At 42.4% G+C, this 20842-nt stretch overlaps 1 protein-coding gene and 2 long non-coding RNA genes across 17 annotated transcripts in view; 2 read left to right on the top strand and 1 right to left on the bottom strand.

Moving 5' to 3' along the window:
* DST (dystonin) overlaps positions 1-20842 on the top strand; it is a 566706-nt gene that overhangs the window by 357347 nt on the left and 188517 nt on the right. For 12 of the 15 annotated variants that reach the window (XM_044290838.1, XM_044290839.1, XM_044290836.1 and 9 more), the window contains 2 exons: positions 295-435; positions 2507-2713. The exons of the other annotated variants lie outside the window; for them this stretch is intronic. In XM_044290838.1, coding sequence (XP_044146773.1) covers positions 295-435; positions 2507-2713 — 348 coding nt within the window. The remainder of the gene's footprint in view (positions 1-294; positions 436-2506; positions 2714-20842) is intronic. 15 annotated transcript variants of the gene reach the window in all.
* LOC122935092 lies at positions 8615-12345 on the bottom strand. The gene is made up of 3 exons (XR_006388777.1): positions 12253-12345; positions 9895-9924; positions 8615-8933 (listed from the first exon to the last, which is right to left on the bottom strand). It is a non-coding gene; the product is annotated as an uncharacterized LOC122935092 (long non-coding RNA).
* On the top strand, positions 12811-16864 carry LOC122935091. The gene is made up of 3 exons (XR_006388776.1): positions 12811-13318; positions 15647-15676; positions 16630-16864. It is a non-coding gene; the product is annotated as an uncharacterized LOC122935091 (long non-coding RNA).

The following is a 20842-nucleotide window of genomic DNA, read 5'->3' as shown; positions in this document are numbered from 1 at the left end:
GGAAGTATATTCCTAGCATCCATACTGTAAGATATGGCTTAAGTGGTGAACTCAAATTTAGATTTTGAACACTGTATTGACATTCAGACCGCAACTTGAATACAGTTAAGACTGTCACTCTTGTTTGTACTACAACACTTATCACATTTTACTAAGATGTCATTAATTCAAACCACTTTAAGATACAGCCAGTATATCTCCAAGTAAGAATTAACATAGCTTCTAGATTTACTTAAAAATGTTACTGTATTTTAAAAATTAGTTGCTATGACATACATTTCTTATTCACTTTAGGTAACTTTGACTTTGAATCAGTGTTGCCAGACATTAAATAGTCATCTGACTGTTGTTCAAAATCAGAAACTTCACTTGGATAATCTACCAGTCCTTGGTGATAACTTGGAAACATTAAAAAGTCAGCTTGAGCACTTAGAGGTCAGTATTGGTACAGTTTTCTTTCTGCACAAATACGTCTACTTTGTTTCTGTGATTGTGTGGGTTTACTGTGGAGCAGTAAAGCAGTGAGTGTTTAACTACATGTTTAAGATTTCACTAGACAAGAATTCAACATTCCTGAACTGTTTCAAATGTATTTCAACTTAGTGTGGTAAAGTGTTTAATAACGTATTAAAGAGATTCTTTAATATACTGTATTTGGGAAATATGGTATTTTTTTTAAATTTAAAACTTAAACTCTCAGCCTCGCAACCCCTCTAACTGAGGGTTGCTAAGAGGTATCCATCTTCAGCATTCTACTAAATGCAGAAGATGCTGGATAACTGTATGATGCAGAGGCATGATTCTCAACCTGCCACAGATCTCCCATGCAACGATCTGTGCTGACAGTGAGTATATAGTTACATAGTACACTTATTGCTAGTGCTGATTACTGCAGGGATGCTCTGCTCCCTATCTTCCTAGCACTAAACTGAGGTGTTCTGGGAAGGTAGCAGGAAAGCATATCAAAACACTTTTGGTTCCATACATTACATACTTGTAGGAAATCAGAGGCTGGGGTAAGGAGTCAGGCTTAGAAGTTTATGCATCAGACAGTTATCCGGCATCTTCAGTGTTTAGTAAAATGCTGAAGATTTTTTTTCCCTAGCAACAGTCAGTTAGTTGAATCAAAACTAATGGCCCAGATTTATGAATCCTAAAGATGGCATAAGCTTAGACCTGCATCAGTTTTATCATAGTGGCTCAGGCTGGATGATAAATCTGGAGCAGGGATAGACACTTTTCTCTGACTTTATACCAACTATTGGTTGGCTTAGGCCTCTTTCACACTTGCGTTGTCCGGATCCGGCGTGTACTCCATTTGCCGGAATTACACGTCGGATCCGGAAAAACGCAAGTGTACTGAAAGCATTTGAAGACGGATATGTCTTCAAAATGCTTTCAGTGTTACTATGGCACCCAGGACGCTATTAAAGTCCTGGTTGCCATAGTAGTAGTAGGGAGCGGGGGAGCAGCATACTTACCATCCGTGCGGCTCCCGGGGCGCTCCAGAATGACGTCAGAGCGCCCCATGCGATCACGTGATCCATGCGCTTGGGGCGCCCTGACGTCACTGTGGAGCGCCCCGGGAGCCGCACGGATGGTAAGTATGCTGCTCTCCTGCTCCCCACTGCACTTCACCATGGCTGCCAGGACTTTAGCGTCCCGGCAGCCATGGTAACCATTGAGAAAAAGCTAAACCTCGCATCCGGCAATGCGCCGAAACGACGTTTAGCTTAAGGCCGGATCCGGATCAATGCCTTTCAATGGGCATTCATTCCGGATCCGGGCTTGCGGCAAGTGTTCCGGATTTTTGGCCGGAGCAAAAAGCGCAGCATGCTGCGCTATTTGCTGCGGCCAAAAAACGTTCCGTTCCGGAACGGAAGACATCCTGATGCATCCTGAAGGACGGACTGTCCATTCAGATGCATTAGGAAAATCCTGATCAGTATTCTTCCGGCATAGAGCCCCGACGACGGAACTCTATGCCGGAAGACTATAGCGCAGATGTGAAAGAGCCCTTACATTGAGACAGAATTTTACACCAGAATTGTGGACCAATTTTGGTGCAAAAGTGTTGTCTTATGCCTCTAATGTCTCCTGTAAAGCTCTGGCCCTTTCCACTAAGCCCCCCTCCCCCCTTGGCGAGTATGTCATAAAAAAAGTGTAGTCCAAGATGCCATTGGCAAGCATGTGATGCACATCACTACAAAGCAGCTTCCAAACATAATTAGAGCAAGGATTAATGGACAGAGATTATTTGTTAATGATAATCACAGTGGGAAAGTCCAGTTTGCATGTAGATTTGACTAGAAAAATCAAGAGAACCGTAACCTTTAAAATAAGCAAATGTAACTGTGGCAGAGGGAAACTAAGGAAGGGGAGCAGTTATTTTGTTAGTTACAAAAGAAACATTTATGCTCATTCCTCTTTCAAAAAAAAATATATATATCTTTCTTGTATGTTACAGATTACATTTCAAGTAAATATTTTTTGTCCTTTCTTTCAGTCGTTTCAGTCAAGGTTGGCTGCGTTTTCTGTTACACTGAAAAAAGATGTACAGTTCGCAGAGCAATTCTTAACCTCTGTTCCTGGTGACCTTCCAGGAGAGCATCTCAAGGAATTAAGTGGGAACTTGAAGAAAACCTTTGCTACAGTTTGTGAAGTGTCTTCAGATCGTGCTAAACAGATTGCATTTGCTGTGGATGCTGAAATGGTAAAGAGTATTCGATTTGTTATTTCTAAGTCACTGCTTATTTGCTGCTGGTTTCTTTACTGAACTTTTACATCAATTGTCCCTTCTGCCACCAACAGTCTATCATTTTGCACTTGCTTAAAGGGATTCTGGCACCAGCGACCTCGTTATCCAACTTTTTGAATAGACATATAGCTGTGGTTCACCTGATAAAAATGCAGTTTTTTTGTTGTTGATCTAAGGCTCTGTTCCTGAGTTATGATACTTCTTAGGCTACTTTCACACTAGCGTTCATAGGTCCGTTCGTGAGCTCCGTTTGAAGGGGCTCGCGAGCGGACCCGAACGCAGCCGTCCAGCCCTGATGCAGTCTGAATGGACGCGGACCCGCTCAGACTGCATCAGTCTGGCGGCGTTCAGCCTCCGCTCCGCTCGCCTCCGCACGGCCAGGCGGACACCTAAACGCTGCTTGCAGCGTTCGGGTGTCCACCTGGCCGTGCGGATCCGTCCAGACTTACAATGTAAGTCAATGGGAACGGATCCTTTAGAAGATGCCACAATATGGCTCAATCTTCAAACGGATCCGTCCCCCATTGACTTTCAATGTAAAAGTCTGGACGGATCCGCTCAGGCTAATTTCACACTAAGCCATTTTTTGCCAATATAATGCAGACGGATCCGTTCTGAACGGAGCCACCGTCTGCATTAATATGAGTGGATCCATTCAGAACGGATCCGATCGAACGCTAGTGTGAAAGTAGCCTTAATATGCAAATGAGGTATTTGGTGCAATGAAGGAGTCACCATTGCTCTTGTTGTATTTAATCTCTTTTCTGTGGCCAGCCTCTCCCTTGCTGCTCTGATTGATAGGCCACTCAGTGGTAAAGCAATAAGAGAAGGGCTGACCATAGAAATGAGTGGAGCTTGGGTGGAACAGGAGTAATGGTGACACCCTCATTGCACCAAAGGTCTAAAGTATGATAACTTGGGAACAGAGCCTCAGATCAACAAAAAAAACAACACCTGTGTTTTAATTAGGTTAACCACAGCTCTGTGTCTGTGCAAACAGTTTGGAGGTTGCAGACGACAGACTCCTTTTAGGCTACTTTCACACTCACGTTTTGGGCAGATCCGTCACGGATCTGCAAAAACTGATCCAATAATACAACCGCATGCATCCGTCATGAATGGATCAGTTTGTATTATCTGTCATGAACTCCATTGAAAGTCAATGGAGGACGGATCCGTTTTCTATTGTTCCAGATTGTGTCAGAGAAAACGGATCTGTCCCCATTGACTTACATTGTGTGTCAGGATGGATCCGTTTGGCTTAGTTTCGTCAGGCAAGCAGCGTTTTGGTGTCCGCCTCCAGAGCTAAATGGAGACTGATCGGAGAAAAACTGATGCATTCTGAGCGGATCCTTTTCTATTCAGAATGCATTAGGGCAAAACTGATCAGTTTTGGACCGCTTGTGAGAGCCCTGAACAGATCTCAGAAACGGAAAGCCAAAACACCAGTGTGAAAGTAGCCTTAAAGGTTTTGGAAAATAGTGGACCACTAGTTTCACTGCATCACATATAGTTTAATCCGACTTACCATTCTGTTTATCTAACAAAATTTTTCAGGCAAGGTTTATCCTTTTTTCTTGCAACTTATACATTATGCATTTGTCTAAAAGGGTTCTCTGGCCATTTTAGCTAAACCGTAGTTTTTACTAACTCGTGGAGGGAAGATCTTTTAGACAGTACCTATCTGTCCCTGGCTCCACTGTAAGCACACAGACTGCAGGCCTTTCCTCCCGGGTCCTGACCAGATGTGCGCGTTTCTTTTCCTGTTCAGCTGAATTTACTGTAAGCTGGTTCTGAGAGGAGCAAAGCTACTGATTGTATCTGGGCTGCCACTCAATGCAGGAGAAGATGGACCAACATTTTGTCCACAAGAGTAAGAGAATGGGGCACAACTAGAGTGGAAAATATAATGTTCATACAAAACCAAACATTATTTTTATTGTATGTTGCTTCATTTGAAAAGCCCTATTTGTTGGCATAGTAATGGTTTTTGTGGGATAACCCCTTTAAAGGGGACCTGTCATGTGGAACATGATGCTTGAGCTGAAGGCAGCATGCTGTAGAGCAGGAGATGAGCAGATTGTTATATCTTTGTGGAAAAAGATTCAGTATAGCTTGTATTTTAATCATCTAAATTCCTGCTCTTTCTGGGCTTTGAAGTCAAAGAGGTGGAATTGACAGCCTTCCCTCTATGACTGTGTATATTTACTACTCACAAAAAGTTAGGGATATTTGGCTTTTGGGTGATATTTATGGAAAAAGTAAAAAGTTCAGGAAAATAGAAAATTTGCCTGAATATAACGTTAAAACAAAATAATAAATTTTTATTGTGTCAAATTACTAAAAATGAATCAAAACCTACCACTCTAAACTAGAGTAAATCAGGCTAGGGTAAACTCCCAGTGCTGGAGGGGAGGCACTCAAGTTGATTGTATAATCTCTATCTTGAGACTGAGTGCCTCTCAGACCCTATCAACATAAGTAACACTGTATAAACACGTGTCAGGCTACAGAATTACGAGTATGTTGCCACATATCAAGCAGGCGCTTGTATAGCTGCCTATAGAAGCCTAATAACAGGAGCTATTGTAATGAATGTCCAGGTTTACATTATTAGAACCAATGGGACACACGAGACCCAGTAGTATTAGTGCCTCTCATTCCTGTAAAAACAGCCCTACGACTCATTCAACTGCTTATATTAAATTCTCAGCCTTTCTGTGCGCTGGTAATTGCGCATTTCATCAGGAGCAGGCGAGCATTAAAACTCCATACAGAGTGGCGTGCGGAGTAGCAGAAACTCGGCACTATGACGGCTGTGCCGGACACTCGCACGGTGAGTTCAAATAGTTTTGACTCCGCCCCCCCAGCACACACGGGCTCGGAGGACAGCCAGTCACAGCGGGGGGTATCTCCAGTCCCGCCCGCTGCACCGTGTCCGCCGCTTGTTTCATGTAGCAGTGAAGAGTTGATGGGAAATCTAAAGGCGGCCTTAGCACGTTGTACATCTTAGAATCACTGCAGTATGTCACTACAGGAGGGATTACATGTCAAGTAAGGTCGAATTGAAATTCTGACAGTCACGGCTCATTAGAACAATTAAGTACCACTGAGAAAGATGGGGGGAGCGATTTTATCCACCACTATTCAGACAGTATGGCAAAAGAATTTGCCTGGCATTTAATATGTTGGGGATATGCCACATATGTTTTCTTTAAAGAGAGGGTAGTGTCTATAATATAACAAATATCCCCAAACAATATAATCCATGCACACTAAAAGGCAGTACAAATAGCACCTTAATAAGGGATGAGGCCAAAAAGACACGGATCACTCAATAAAACACAAGTAGGAGATGGCATCATTTAGGCCCATTGGCTTCACGGTTTGCATCCTAAAGATCCACTGGGCCTCACTACGCAATAGAATGGAGTCAACATCCCCTCCTCGTGTGGATAGTGTCACATTTTCAACCCCTTGAAATTTAACTATTTCACACCTCCCAGCTTGACATTCACTCACATGTCGGGCTATTGATGTGTCTGCCTCATTTCTGATGTCTGAAAGGTGTTCCCCAATTCTTTTCCTGAACTCGCGTTTTGTCTTGCCAACATATTGCTTACCGCACACGCAAGTAAGGAGATAGATCACTCCTACCATCTTGCAGTTCACAAACGATCTCAGCCCATATGTAGTACCTGCTAGTAAAATATTTGCCCTTCTTTATAAATTTACAAAACGAGCACGTACCACATGGGAATGCATTGAGGGCATCCAGATGGATGATGACATGTTACTAGCAAGCCTGGACATAGAAGCATTATATAGTTCTATTCCCCATGACAAAGGATGCGAGGCAGTGGTGAAGGTTTTGTGTGAGCAAGGTACCCACCTCCACATGCACAATACGTTTGTTCTCCAATTGATGTAATTTATTTTGGAGCACAATACATTGGAAGAGCTGTCATCCATTACCCCTGAGACGTGGTATCCCCAAGGGCCAGTATTTGAGACTGAGACGTAACTGTTCGACCTTACGGGATTTCCAGGTGGCGGCAGCAGATTTGCGGCAGAGATTTACATTTCAGGGGTACCCTGACAGGGTTCTGAAACAGGCGTATCAACATGCCCTTAGTCAGGAGAGAGCATCTTTACTGCACCCGTGGGTAAGGGATGAATCATCTGAACAGATCCGCATCATAGGCAACTTTGATGACTCATATGAGGCTGTAAGGGGGGTGCTGTCTGAATTTTGGGGTATTCTACATGCTGATCCAGGTGTTGGACATCTGGTTAGAGAGAGACCAGCTATCACAAACTGACGAGGCCGTAACACCAGAGATCGCCTAGTGCATAGCTTCTTTCAACCGGCTGTAGCCAGTAGCAACTGGCTACAGAATCCTCTAAAGGGCACGTTCAGATGTGGCAAGTGTATTGCCTGCAGCTCCATTAAGAAGGGTGGCACTTTCATAAGTACATCCACGGGCCGGTCCTATGGGATCAGAACATTCATCAACTGTAAGACCATGGGACTGATGTATCTTGTTACCTCCACATGTGGGATGCAATATGTAGGCAAGACTCTGAGAGAGTTCACTTATAATACAGTGAGGAACCGCACTCTATTCAAGTGTGTCACCGGTGCCAATCAAGGGCTTATTAAGCCATTTATCATGAGAATGAAGTATTGAGGCACTCAGGTTCTTTTTGCAATTTAAATGAAATTTATTTCATGAATTAATCTCTGCATCATCCATTCGCCCGTGGTATATATAGGAGCATTAAACAACAGAATATTTCTGACCAAACGTTTCGGTCACGGTGGACCTTCGTCAGTGGTCATATTATCTGGAATAATATTGGATACATGTTCAGGGTTATTCGGATGGCAGAGATAACGTTACATCATCATAGTGAAACAAAAATCAATGTCGATATATACAAGTCAAATTGAACACGGTTGTAGCAGCAAGAGAAATGGTGTCCAATAACGTAATAAATATTCAAATACATAGACGCAAATACGATGGGTCCGTGGCGTATGGTTTATAAAGGTAAAAAATAGTAAAGTACCAGTGTAATAATAGTGGAAGTGACAGGGTTCAAATTGGTACATGGTATATTGTATACTGTGGTATCACACGTGTATCACCGAGTATTACTGGTATATGCTGAATCGAGGACATATTCTATAGTCGGATATGGGGGGGTCATTGTACGACTGCCATTGGTATAATAATTTTGTTTGAAAAATGCATAAATCCTCTATGTAGCATATCACAGAGTACTCAGGCCGTGCGGTATTTACATTTGGTATATATCAGGTATCACCTATAACATTACTGTAGTATCACACGTGTATCACCGAGTATTACTGGTATATGCTGAATCGAGGACATATTCTATAGTCGGATATGGGGGAGTCATTGTACGACTATGCCATTGGTATAATAATTTTGTTTGAAAAATGCATAAATCCTCTATGTAGCATATCACAGAGTACTCAGGTATTTACATTTGGTATATATCAGGTATCACCTATAACATTACTGTGGTATCACACGTGTATCACCGAGTATTACTGGTATATGCTGAATCGAGGACATATTCTATAGTCGGATATGGGAGAGTCATTGTACGACTATGCCATTGGTATAATAATTTTGTTTGAAAAATGCATAAATCCTCTATGTAGCATATCACAGAGTACCCAGGCCGTGCGGTATTTACATTTGGTATATATCAGGTATTACCTATAACATTACTGTGGTATCACACGTGTATCACCGAGTATTACTGGTATATGCTGAATCGAGGACATATTCTATAGTCGGATATGGGGGAGTCACTGTACGACTATGCCATTGGTATAATAATTTTGTTTGAAAAATGCGTAAATCCTCTATGTAGCATATCACAGAGTACTCAGGCCGTGCGGTATTTACATTTGGTATATATCAGGTATCACCTATAACATTCACATATGCATGGGGGCACAAGCGGCATATTATACATCGTTCGTATGTACCACAGTATTCAAGTGCACAGAATCATAAGTACAAGTATCTCAATTTATAACACTGCACAAAGTTGGTTCAGTGACATGGAAGCATAGAGGGATGAGAGGCTGCAGGAGATTTCCAATGGTGAGCAAGCTGACATAGTGAGAGGGTTTCTGTGGAAAAAAGATTCAAGGTTAGAGCATATTTTCTACCTGAGTGGTGTATGGCTGTGTTCTGGGGCGCTGGATGCAGGTCTGACCCACTTTCTGCCTCGGTTTAAGTAATCCGAGAGGATCAGAGTTCCGGTCATCTGACCGGAAGTGACGTAGTGTGTGGAACGCAAGTTTGCGTTCCAAATACCGGAAGTGCTGCTGATAATGTGGCTGATTAAAAGGAGAGTAGAATGGAGCGCATTTTTGCGCATTTATGCGTTCCATATGGCGGAAGTATTAGTGTGGAGCATGGCTAGTGGGTAGATGGAGCGCAAGTATGCTTTCCAAGTAGCAACATGTGGTATAGTTGTCACCTGGGTACAGAGTATGTATATCTCTGTGTCAAATATGGATCCAATACAGAAGTATAAGGAGAGTTTATATTTATTGGGAAATTCAATGATAAAAGGGAATGGGAAGATGGGTATATGGAGGACTATGTATATAGGTAATATTATGATAAGGATAAACCTGTCAGGGCAGTATGGAGAAGTTGTTAGGTAGATAGTTAGTGCTGTTTTTATATGTATATATGTAAATATTATGCATGTAATGGCGATATCGTGTCATTGCAGATATCTGATGTTGTAATGATGTTAGTGGTGTGTCTCCGCCTGGTTGTAGGGATTATATGGGATCTCATGGATGTATATAGGGAAGAGCAATAGCCTATTTAAGTATATATGGAAATAGATGAGGCTGTTAAATCATATAAGTACATCATGGGATATATCCAATAATTTGGACATACTCATTCGGTCAGGCGGATGGAGGGGGAGGGAGTAGAAGGGGAGGGGGGGTGGAAAGGGGAAGGGGGGGTGGAAAGGGGAGGGGGGGAAAGGGAAGGGGGAAGGGGGGGAGGGGGGCGGATGGGGGTAAAGAGGGGGGGGGTTTGGGAGGGAGGGGGAGACTAATACCTCACCCTCGTCAGCTTGTAGACAATTCAGTGAGTCTGCAGAGGAGAGAAGAAATACATATCAATATACATCAAAATATCACAGGTTTATGAAGAAGTCACATTCTCGGTTCAATCCGTGTGGTTCCAGTGTCCCCAATTTGTGGATCCAGAAAGCCTCTCTCTGTTTAAGGAGAAGTGTCCTGTTGCCACCTCTCCTTGGTTGGTCAGTTTGTTCCAGGATTTGAAAGCGGAGCTGGGAAATTTGATGTTTTTTCTCAGCAAAATGTTTGGGTATTGGTAAGAAAGTATGTCCTAGTCTGATTGTGGACTTGTGCTTGCTTATCCGGTCCCTGATGTGCTGTGTTGTCTCGCCGACGTACCCGAGGCCACATGGGCACTTTAAGAGATAGACGACAAAGCTCGAGTCGCAAGTGTAGAAACCTTTTATCGCAATGGTTTTTCCGGTACGTGGGTGTGTGGCATATTCTCCCTTGATTACGCTAGAGCAATGTGCGCAATGTAAGCATGGGTATGTTCCTTGTCTCCTACTACGTAAAAAGGTTTGTTTCGGAAGTCTGGTGAAGCTGCCTATATCGGCTTTGATTAGTTTGTCCCTTATATTCGGTGGTCTTTTGTAGCAGGTTAATGGTTGTTGTTCGAATTCTTTGATTTCCGGATGCGCTTTTGTGAGTAGTGACCAGTTTTTTTTGAGAGCTTGTTGTATTTTGGGCATAAGGGGGTGATAAGTAGTTACGCACGCTATTCTATTGGAGTTATCCTGTTTGGTTTGGGGTGGTGTAGATGGATTCTTTAGATCATGAAGGGCTTTTTTTAGAATAGCCTTTGGGTAGCCTCTTTGTGTGAATCTGTCAGTCATGCTATCAAATCTTGTGTTTTTCATGGTGATATCGGTAACAATACGGTCAACGCGTGTGTATTGGGAACGTGGTAACGATTTTTTTGTGGCTCTAGGGTGGCAGCTATTGAAAAGGAGGAGACTGTTCCGGTCCGTGGGTTTATGGTATAGATCTATGTCTATAGATCCTGCTTGGTCAATCCTGACCAGGGTATCTAGAAAACTAATTTCCTTTTTGCTGATGTGTGAGGTAAACCCCAATTCGCTATAAGTATTGTTGAGATCTGTGATGAAATCGTCTATGGTGGATATCGGACCCTTCCAGATGCAAAAAATGTCATCAATAAAGCGAAGCCATATATGGGCATGTTGTTGAAACAGGGGGTGGGTATAGACATAATCTTCCTCAAATTTTATCATGAACGCGTTAGCATAAGGCGGGGCCACGTTGGATCCCATAGCGGTACCTATCTTTTGGCCATAATAGGTATCCCCGAATAAGAAAAAATTTTTTGTAAGTATGATCTCTAATAGTTTTAGGCAGCATTCTTGTTGTAAATTACTAAGGTTGGATTGTTCATTGAGGAGTTTTGCAGTGGCTTGTATACCCTTCTCATGTGTAATGGAAGTGTATAGACTGTTGACATCTAGTGTCAATAGGTTACAGTCTATCAATTTGTCCATGTCTTGTAATTTTTTTAGAAAATGGGAGGTGTCAAGTATGAAGGACCTGGATGTTTTAATCAGGGGGGTCATAATTTTTTCTAGGTAAATGGCCAGAGGGGAAAAGATGGACTCAGTAGAAGCAACAATAGGGCGTCCTGGAGGTTTTGTCAAATTTTTATGGATTTTGGGTAGGATGTAAAATACTGGGGTGATAGGATCTCTTTTCGTAAGAAAGATGACGGTTTTGGGATCTATGACGCCTAGTGTTGAATATGAATTGATAGTGTTAGAAATCAACTCTTGTATGCGTGAAGTAGGATCTCTGGGTAATATTTCATATGTTTCTGTGTCGGAAAGTTGCCTATTGATTTCCGCCAGATAGTCTCCCTTGTCCATGACGACAAGGGCTCCACCTTTGTCCGCCGGTTTAATGATTATGTCTTTATTCAATTGTAATGAATTAAGAGCTATTTTCTCTTCTTGAGATAAATTGTTGGTGTGTTTGAATTGGCCTTCCGTGTTTGCCTTAAGAATGTTACCTACTAATTTCTGAGAAAGGGAGATATATGTCTCTATGGGATGTTGATTTTTTGGGGGCATGAAGGAACTCTTGTTCCTGAGTCCCAAGTTTTTGATGGACAATGGTCCTGGTTCCGTGGCGGGGATGGGATGTTCCGGTGTTAGTCCCTGGAAATGGGCTTTAAGTCTTATTGTCCGGTAAAATTTCTGTAGTTCTTGTTCTAATAAGAACGTGTTAAGTGTGGGTGTGGGACAAAATGATAAGCCCTTTTGTAGGACTGTAATCTGTATGGGTGATAGGTTAATGGATGAAATGTTGATGACTAGGTTGTCTTCCTTACCTGGGAGCGTGTCTGTATGCGTCCCTCTTGATTTCCTCCCGCCCCGCCTGGTCCTCCGCGTCTTGATCTGCCCCTCCGTGGGGCGTTGCCTAAAAAATGAGGTTCGTGATGTCCGGATCTATCGCTGTCTGATGCCGAAGAACCAGAGTAGTGTGGATGTCTGTATCCTCTGTAATATTGTTGCTGTTGATTTCCCTTCCAGCGGTAGACTCTCTCTAATTTGTAATCTTCAGCGTCTCGTACAAATTTCTGTCTCTTTCCTTGTTCCGCGTACTTTTGATATTCTTGTAGTTGTTTATTAATCCTTTCTTTGGTTTTAGAGAGTTCTTCTTCCGGTGTAGTTGAAGTCAGCTGGTCTTCGGTTGTCTTGATCTGTGTGGCTAATTCGCCAATTGACGTTTGTAGTTCTTCTATAGTTAGTAAGATCAAATCGAGAGAACACTTGTTTAGAATGCTCTTGAAGCGTTCGCAAAATTCCTTTTTCTCTGAGAAGAGTGTAGGTCGGAGATGAGATCTCAAGCCTCTTGGAATCCGGATTCCAAGAGGCTTGAGATCTCATCTCCGACCTACACTCTTCTCAGAGAAAAAGGAATTTTGCGAACGCTTCGAGAGCATTCTAAACAAGTGTTCTCTCGATTTGATCTTACTAACTATAGAAGAACTACAAACGTCAATTGGCGAATTAGCCACACAGATCAAGACAACCGAAGACCAGCTGACTTCAACTACACCGGAAGAAGAACTCTCTAAAACCAAAGAAAGGATTAATAAACAACTACAAGAATATCAAAAGTACGCGGAACAAGGAAAGAGACAGAAATTTGTACGAGACGCTGAAGATTACAAATTAGAGAGAGTCTACCGCTGGAAGGGAAATCAACAGCAACAATATTACAGAGGATACAGACATCCACACTACTCTGGTTCTTCGGCATCAGACAGCGATAGATCCGGACATCACGAACCTCGTTTTTTAGGCAACGCCCCACGGAGGGGCAGATCAAGACGCGGAGGACCAGGCGGGGCGGGAGGAAATCAAGAGGGACGCATACAGACACGCTCCCAGGTAAGGAAGACAACCTAGTCATCAACATTTCATCCATTAACCTATCACCCATACAGATTACAGTCCTACAAAAGGGCTTATCATTTTGTCCCACACCCACACTTAACACGTTCTTATTAGAACAAGAACTACAGAAATTTTACCGGACAATAAGACTTAAAGCCCATTTCCAGGGACTAACACCGGAACATCCCATCCCCGCCACGGAACCAGGACCATTGTCCATCAAAAACTTGGGACTCAGGAACAAGAGTTCCTTCATGCCCCCAAAAAATCAACATCCCATAGAGACATATATCTCCCTTTCTCAGAAATTAGTAGGTAACATTCTTAAGGCAAACACGGAAGGCCAATTCAAACACACCAACAATTTATCTCAAGAAGAGAAAATAGCTCTTAATTCATTACAATTGAATAAAGACATAATCATTAAACCGGCGGACAAAGGTGGAGCCCTTGTCGTCATGGACAAGGGAGACTATCTGGCGGAAATCAATAGGCAACTTTCCGACACAGAAACATATGAAATATTACCCAGAGATCCTACTTCACGCATACAAGAGTTGATTTCTCACACTATCAATTCATATTCAACACTAGGCGTCATAGATCCCAAAACCGTCATCTTTCTTACGAAAAGAGATCCTATCACCCCAGTATTTTACATCCTACCCAAAATCCATAAAAATTTGACAAAACCTCCAGGACGCCCTATTGTTGCTTCTACTGAGTCCATCTTTTCCCCTCTGGCCATTTACCTAGAAAAAATTATGACCCCCCTGATTAAAACATCCAGGTCCTTCATACTTGACACCTCCCATTTTCTAAAAAAATTACAAGACATGGACAAATTGATAGACTGTAACCTATTGACACTAGATGTCAACAGTCTATACACTTCCATTACACATGAGAAGGGTATACAAGCCACTGCAAAACTCCTCAATGAACAATCCAACCTTAGTAATTTACAACAAGAATGCTGCCTAAAACTATTAGAGATCATACTTACAAAAAAAATTTTCTTATTCGGGGATACCTATTATGGCCAAAAGATAGGTACCGCTATGGGATCCAACGTGGCCCCGCCTTATGCTAACGCGTTCATGATAAAATTTGAGGAAGATTATGTCTATACCCACCCCCTGTTTCAACAACATGCCCATATATGGCTTCGCTTTATTGATGACATTTTTTGCATCTGGAAGGGTCCGATATCCACCATAGACGATTTCATCACAGATCTCAACAATACTTATAGCGAATTGGGGTTTACCTCACACATCAGCAAAAAGGAAATTAGTTTTCTAGATACCCTGGTCAGGATTGACCAAGCAGGATCTATAGACATAGATCTATACCATAAACCCACGGACCGGAACAGTCTCCTCCTTTTAAATAGCTGCCACCCTAGAGCCACAAAAAAATCGTTACCACGTTCCCAATACACACGCGTTGACCGTATTGTTACCGATATCACCATGAAAAACACAAGATTTGATAGCATGACTGACAGATTCACACAAAGAGGCTACCCAAAGGCTATTCTAAAAAAAGCCCTTCACGATCTAAAGAATCCATCTACACCACCCCAAACCAAACAGGATAACTCCAATAGAATAGCGTGCGTAACTACTTATCACCCCCTTATGCCCAAAATACAACAAGCTCTCAAAAAAAACTGGTCACTACTCACAAAAGCGCATCCGGAAATCAAAGAATTCGAACAACAACCATTAACCTGCTACAAAAGACCACCGAATATAAGGGACAAACTAATCAAAGCCGATATAGGCAGCTTCACCAGACTTCCGAAACAAACCTTTTTACGTAGTAGGAGACAAGGAACATACCCATGCTTACATTGCGCACATTGCTCTAGCGTAATCAAGGGAGAATATGCCACACACCCACGTACCGGAAAAACCATTGCGATAAAAGGTTTCTACACTTGCGACTCAAGCTTTGTCGTCTATCTCTTAAAGTGCCCATGTGGCCTCGGGTACGTCGGCGAGACAACACAGCACATCAGGGACCGGATAAGCAAGCACAAGTCCACAATCAGACTAGGACATACTTTCTTACCAATACCCAAACATTTTGCTGAGAAAAAACATCAAATTTCCCAGCTCCGCTTTCAAATCCTGGAACAAACTGACCAACCAAGGAGAGGTGGCAACAGGACACTTCTCCTTAAACAGAGAGAGGCTTTCTGGATCCACAAATTGGGGACACTGGCACCACACGGATTGAACCGAGAATGTGACTTCTTCATAAACCTGTGATATTTTGATGTATATTGATATGTATTTCTTCTCTCCTCTGCAGACTCACTGAATTGTCTACAAGCTGACGAGGGTGAGGTATTAGTCTCCCCCTCCCTCCCAAACCCCCCCCTCTTTACCCCCATCCGCCCCCCTCCCCCCCTTCCCTTTCCCCCCCTCCCCTTTCCACCCCCCCTTCCCCTTTCCACCCCCCCTCCCCTTCTACTCCCTCCCCCTCCATCCGCCTGACCGAATGAGTATGTCCAAATTATTGGATATATCCCATGATGTACTTATATGATTTAACAGCCTCATCTATTTCCATATATACTTAAATAGGCTATTGCTCTTCCCTATATACATCCATGAGATCCCATATAATCCCTACAACCAGGCGGAGACACACCACTAACATCATTACAACATCAGATATCTGCAATGACACGATATCGCCATTACATGCATAATATTTACATATATACATATAAAAACAGCACTAACTATCTACCTAACAACTTCTCCATACTGCCCTGACAGGTTTATCCTTATCATAATATTACCTATATACATAGTCCTCCATATACCCATCTTCCCATTCCCTTTTATCATTGAATTTCCCAATAAATATAAACTCTCCTTATACTTCTGTATTGGATCCATATTTGACACAGAGATATACATACTCTGTACCCAGGTGACAACTATACCACATGTTGCTACTTGGAAAGCATACTTGCGCTCCATCTACCCACTAGCCATGCTCCACACTAATACTTCCGCCATATGGAACGCATAAATGCGCAAAAATGCGCTCCATTCTACTCTCCTTTTAATCAGCCACATTATCAGCAGCACTTCCGGTATTTGGAACGCAAACTTGCGTTCCACACACTACGTCACTTCCGGTCAGATGACCGGAACTCTGATCCTCTCGGATTACTTAAACCGAGGCAGAAAGTGGGTCAGACCTGCATCCAGCGCCCCAGAACACAGCCATACACCACTCAGGTAGAAAATATGCTCTAACCTTGAATCTTTTTTCCACAGAAACCCTCTCACTATGTCAGCTTGCTCACCATTGGAAATCTCCTGCAGCCTCTCATCCCTCTATGCTTCCATGTCACTGAACCAACTTTGTGCAGTGTTATAAATTGAGATACTTGTACTTATGATTCTGTGCACTTGAATACTGTGGTACATACGAACGATGTATAATATGCCGCTTGTGCCCCCATGCATATGTGAATGTTATAGGTGATACCTGATATATACCAAATGTAAATACCGCATGGCCTGAGTACTCTGTGATATGCTACATAGAGGATTTACGCATTTTTCAAACAAAATTATTATACCAATGGCATAGTCGTACAGTGACTCCCCCATATCCGACTATAGAATATGTCCTCGATTCAGCATATACCAGTAATACTCGGTGATACACGTGTGATACCACAGTAATGTTATAGGTAATACCTGATATATACCAAATGTAAATACCGCACGGCCTGAGTACTCTGTGATATGCTACATAGAGGATTTATGCATTTTTCAAACAAAATTATTATACCAATGGCATAGTCGTACAATGACTCTCCCATATCCGACTATAGAATATGTCCTCGATTCAGCATATACCAGTAATACTCGGTGATACACGTGTGATACCACAGTAATGTTATAGGTGATACCTGATATATACCAAATGTAAATACCTGAGTACTCTGTGATATGCTACATAGAGGATTTATGCATTTTTCAAACAAAATTATTATACCAATGGCATAGTCGTACAATGACTCCCCCATATCCGACTATAGAATATGTCCTCGATTCAGCATATACCAGTAATACTCGGTGATACACGTGTGATACTACAGTAATGTTATAGGTGATACCTGATATATACCAAATGTAAATACCGCACGGCCTGAGTACTCTGTGATATGCTACATAGAGGATTTATGCATTTTTCAAACAAAATTATTATACCAATGGCAGTCGTACAATGACCCCCCCATATCCGACTATAGAATATGTCCTCGATTCAGCATATACCAGTAATACTCGGTGATACACGTGTGATACCACAGTATACAATATACCATGTACCAATTTGAACCCTGTCACTTCCACTATTATTACACTGGTACTTTACTATTTTTTACCTTTATAAACCATACGCCACGGACCCATCGTATTTGCGTCTATGTATTTGAATATTTATTACGTTAATGGACACCATTTCTCTTGCTGCTACAACCGTGTTCAATTTGACTTGTATATATCGACATTGATTTTTGTTTCACTATGATGATGTAACGTTATCTCTGCCATCCGAATAACCCTGAACATGTATCCAATATTATTCCAGATAATATGACCACTGACGAAGGTCCACCGTGACCGAAACGTTTGGTCAGAAATATTCTGTTGTTTAATGCTCCTATATATACCACGGGCGAATGGATGATGCAGAGATTAATTCATGAAATAAATTTCATTTAAATTGCAAAAAGAACCTGAGTGCCTCAATACTTCATTCTCTGAGAGAGTTCAGGCGGCGCATAGGTGAACATCTTGGGGATATATGTAAAGAGGCGGATACCCCGATCGTGCATCATATTACTGAATGTCATTTGAATGATACAGCCACCTTAAGCTTCCAAGGTGTTAAAGTGGTCAGACCATCGCCCAGAGGGGGTGATATGGATAAGCCTCTGCTTCAGAAAGAGGCCCAATGGACCTTTCGTCTTAAAACATTACGTCCGGAGGGTCTAAATGGCCACATTTCATATAGTTGTTTCTTGTAATATTTCAGTGGATGTGTAGCCACCTCTGTCATTTCATGGTTGGGCCTTGGATGGACTTAGATCCCAATGTATCCCCAAATAAATTATGAATCTAGGGTGGCTGATTCAACAATTCTTGTTGTACTTTCATAAAGTCTAGTTCCAACTGGTAAATTATATTATTGAGAGCAATGATATCTGTATATCGGGGCGCCAAGTGATGCTGCTAGAAGTAGAATCATTGTCTCATACTAGACTTGGTCTACAGGTCCTGCACAACCTATTCCCCTGTTGGGACATTTGTTTTATGTGGCCCTCATTATTTAATATTATGTGGCCGATCAAGGATATGTTATGAGCCATATTAGCATAGGTCATTCTATTTTTCCCTTTTTAGGGACCTGGTTTTATATTGCCCCCAGTGTTGGGATCGCCTGATAAATAATAAAGTCTCCCGCATGAGATCCCTGTGATACATAGGTTTGATACCTGTACATACAGACCGGCCTCCATGAGATGCAGCTGACGTCTGCCCGGGGGAGTGTCTCAGTGAGCGCTCCTGCCTCCCGAGCAGTGGTCAGCTGATTGGATATGCCGGCTGCTAGTGGGTGGAGCCACTTTGGATCATTGCCACATGTGAGTGGTTATGTGCACGCTATATGTCTGTTTGTCTGTCTCAATGATACAAAGTAATATTGACACTAGTAGTAATTAGGCTCCTGAATAGGTAGTGTTACCGGAAACGCGTTGAGCCAGTGTTGAGCTACAGCCAGTGTTGGCAGACGAATCATAGATGTATTAGACAGTGTCAGTTAGTTTTTAATGCAAGTTAGTAGTGAGTGAGTTCAGTATTATAGCAGGGGTGTTGGAGGAGAGGTAGCCTATTTGACAATGTGCTGAATATTACTAGGCATATCCTATCCCACTACTATCAATATTATACTGGAGCTACATTTTTCCATATCACAAATATTCAGTGTGACTCTAGTATTCACCATAGGATGCTCCCAGCAGCAGATATAGGAGCTAATGTAGTTGCGTTCACACATATGTATTCAGCTGGATAATCGAATAGTACTGTGATAGCTCCATGGTATAATATTGGACAACAATATATTCTAAGTGTAGTTTCCCCTATTTTAAGTAACAGAATAAAGTTGGTTTGTTATTTTTATTTTTAGCATCCCTATAAATACTGAGATTCTGAATTGTTGGTGACGTAATTGTGAATATATCAATAATTACAGTGAAATATTTCTAAGGCTAATTTCACAGTGGCAAATTTCACAGTCACAAATTTCAGGGCTCTCACAAGCGACCCAAAACGGATCAGTTCAGACTCAATGCATTCTGAATGGATAAGGATCCATTCAGAATGCATCAGTTTGGTCTCTGTTCCGCAGCGTTTTGGTGTCCGCCTGACGATGCGGAGCCAAAGGATCCGTCCTGACTTACAATGTAAGTCAATGGGGACGGATCCGTTTTCACTGACACAATATGGTGCAACTGAAAGCGGATCGGTCCCCTACTGACTTTCAATGTAAGTCAGGATGGATCCGTTTTGACTTAAACTTTTTTTTTAAGAATAATGCAAACGGATCCGTTCTGAACGGATACAAGCGTTTGCATTATCGGTGCGGATCCGTCTGTGCGGATACACAACGGATCCGCGCCGAACGCAGGTGTGAAAGAAGCCTAAGTGTCACGGATGGTGTTGCAGAAAGCTTGAACTTATAAATAAACATCCGACTGGCTTGATCCCAAACTAAGGAGCATATGGGTGAGCCCTATAAAACCCCTAGAGCTCTCCCTGACTGCTATGCCCATGCAAAGGTCTTTATGGTAGACGATTGCATGTCCACGTACCCCATACTATGTGACACCTGAAAACTCTATAATAGTGAGGGGACACGACCACCGGCTCCCTGCACTTAATACGGATGGAGTCAGGATCACCTAGAATCAAGCCAGCAAGGAAACACAAATAAAGGAAACAGACTTATCTGAGGAATCAGCAGAAGCAGCATCCAGCAGTGAACAAAATCCAAGAAGAAGTATAAACAGAAAAGTGAGGCAGTATGGGAGGGAATATAAAGGGAGACAATTAGTGTAAATAGGTGACAGCTGGGAGAAGGAAAGGAGATAACAAAGTGAAACCAAAACAAAGAACTTCATGCAGGTAGAGAAGAACATCTAACAGACCTTCTCACAGAAGTGGCAGTGACAATACCCCTCCCTCTACAGGTGGACTCCGGACACTCAGAGCCCACCTTCTCAGGATGAGACCTATGGAAAGCCCTGATAAGACGAGTGGTCTTAATGTCCGCCACTGGGACCCACATCCTCTCCTCAGGACCATAACCCTCCCAATGAATGAGGTACTGGAGAGAACCGTGGATAATGCGAGAATCCACAATCCTAGAGACCTGAAATTCAAGATTACCATCAACAACAATCAGAGGAGGAGG

Source organism: Bufo gargarizans, chromosome 4 (genome assembly GCF_014858855.1).
Source record: "Bufo gargarizans isolate SCDJY-AF-19 chromosome 4, ASM1485885v1, whole genome shotgun sequence".
In the NCBI taxonomy this organism is placed as follows: Eukaryota; Metazoa; Chordata; class Amphibia; order Anura; family Bufonidae; genus Bufo; species Bufo gargarizans.
The sequence above is the reverse complement of the archived record's forward strand: the minus strand, read 5'-3'. Positions and strand labels throughout refer to the sequence as shown.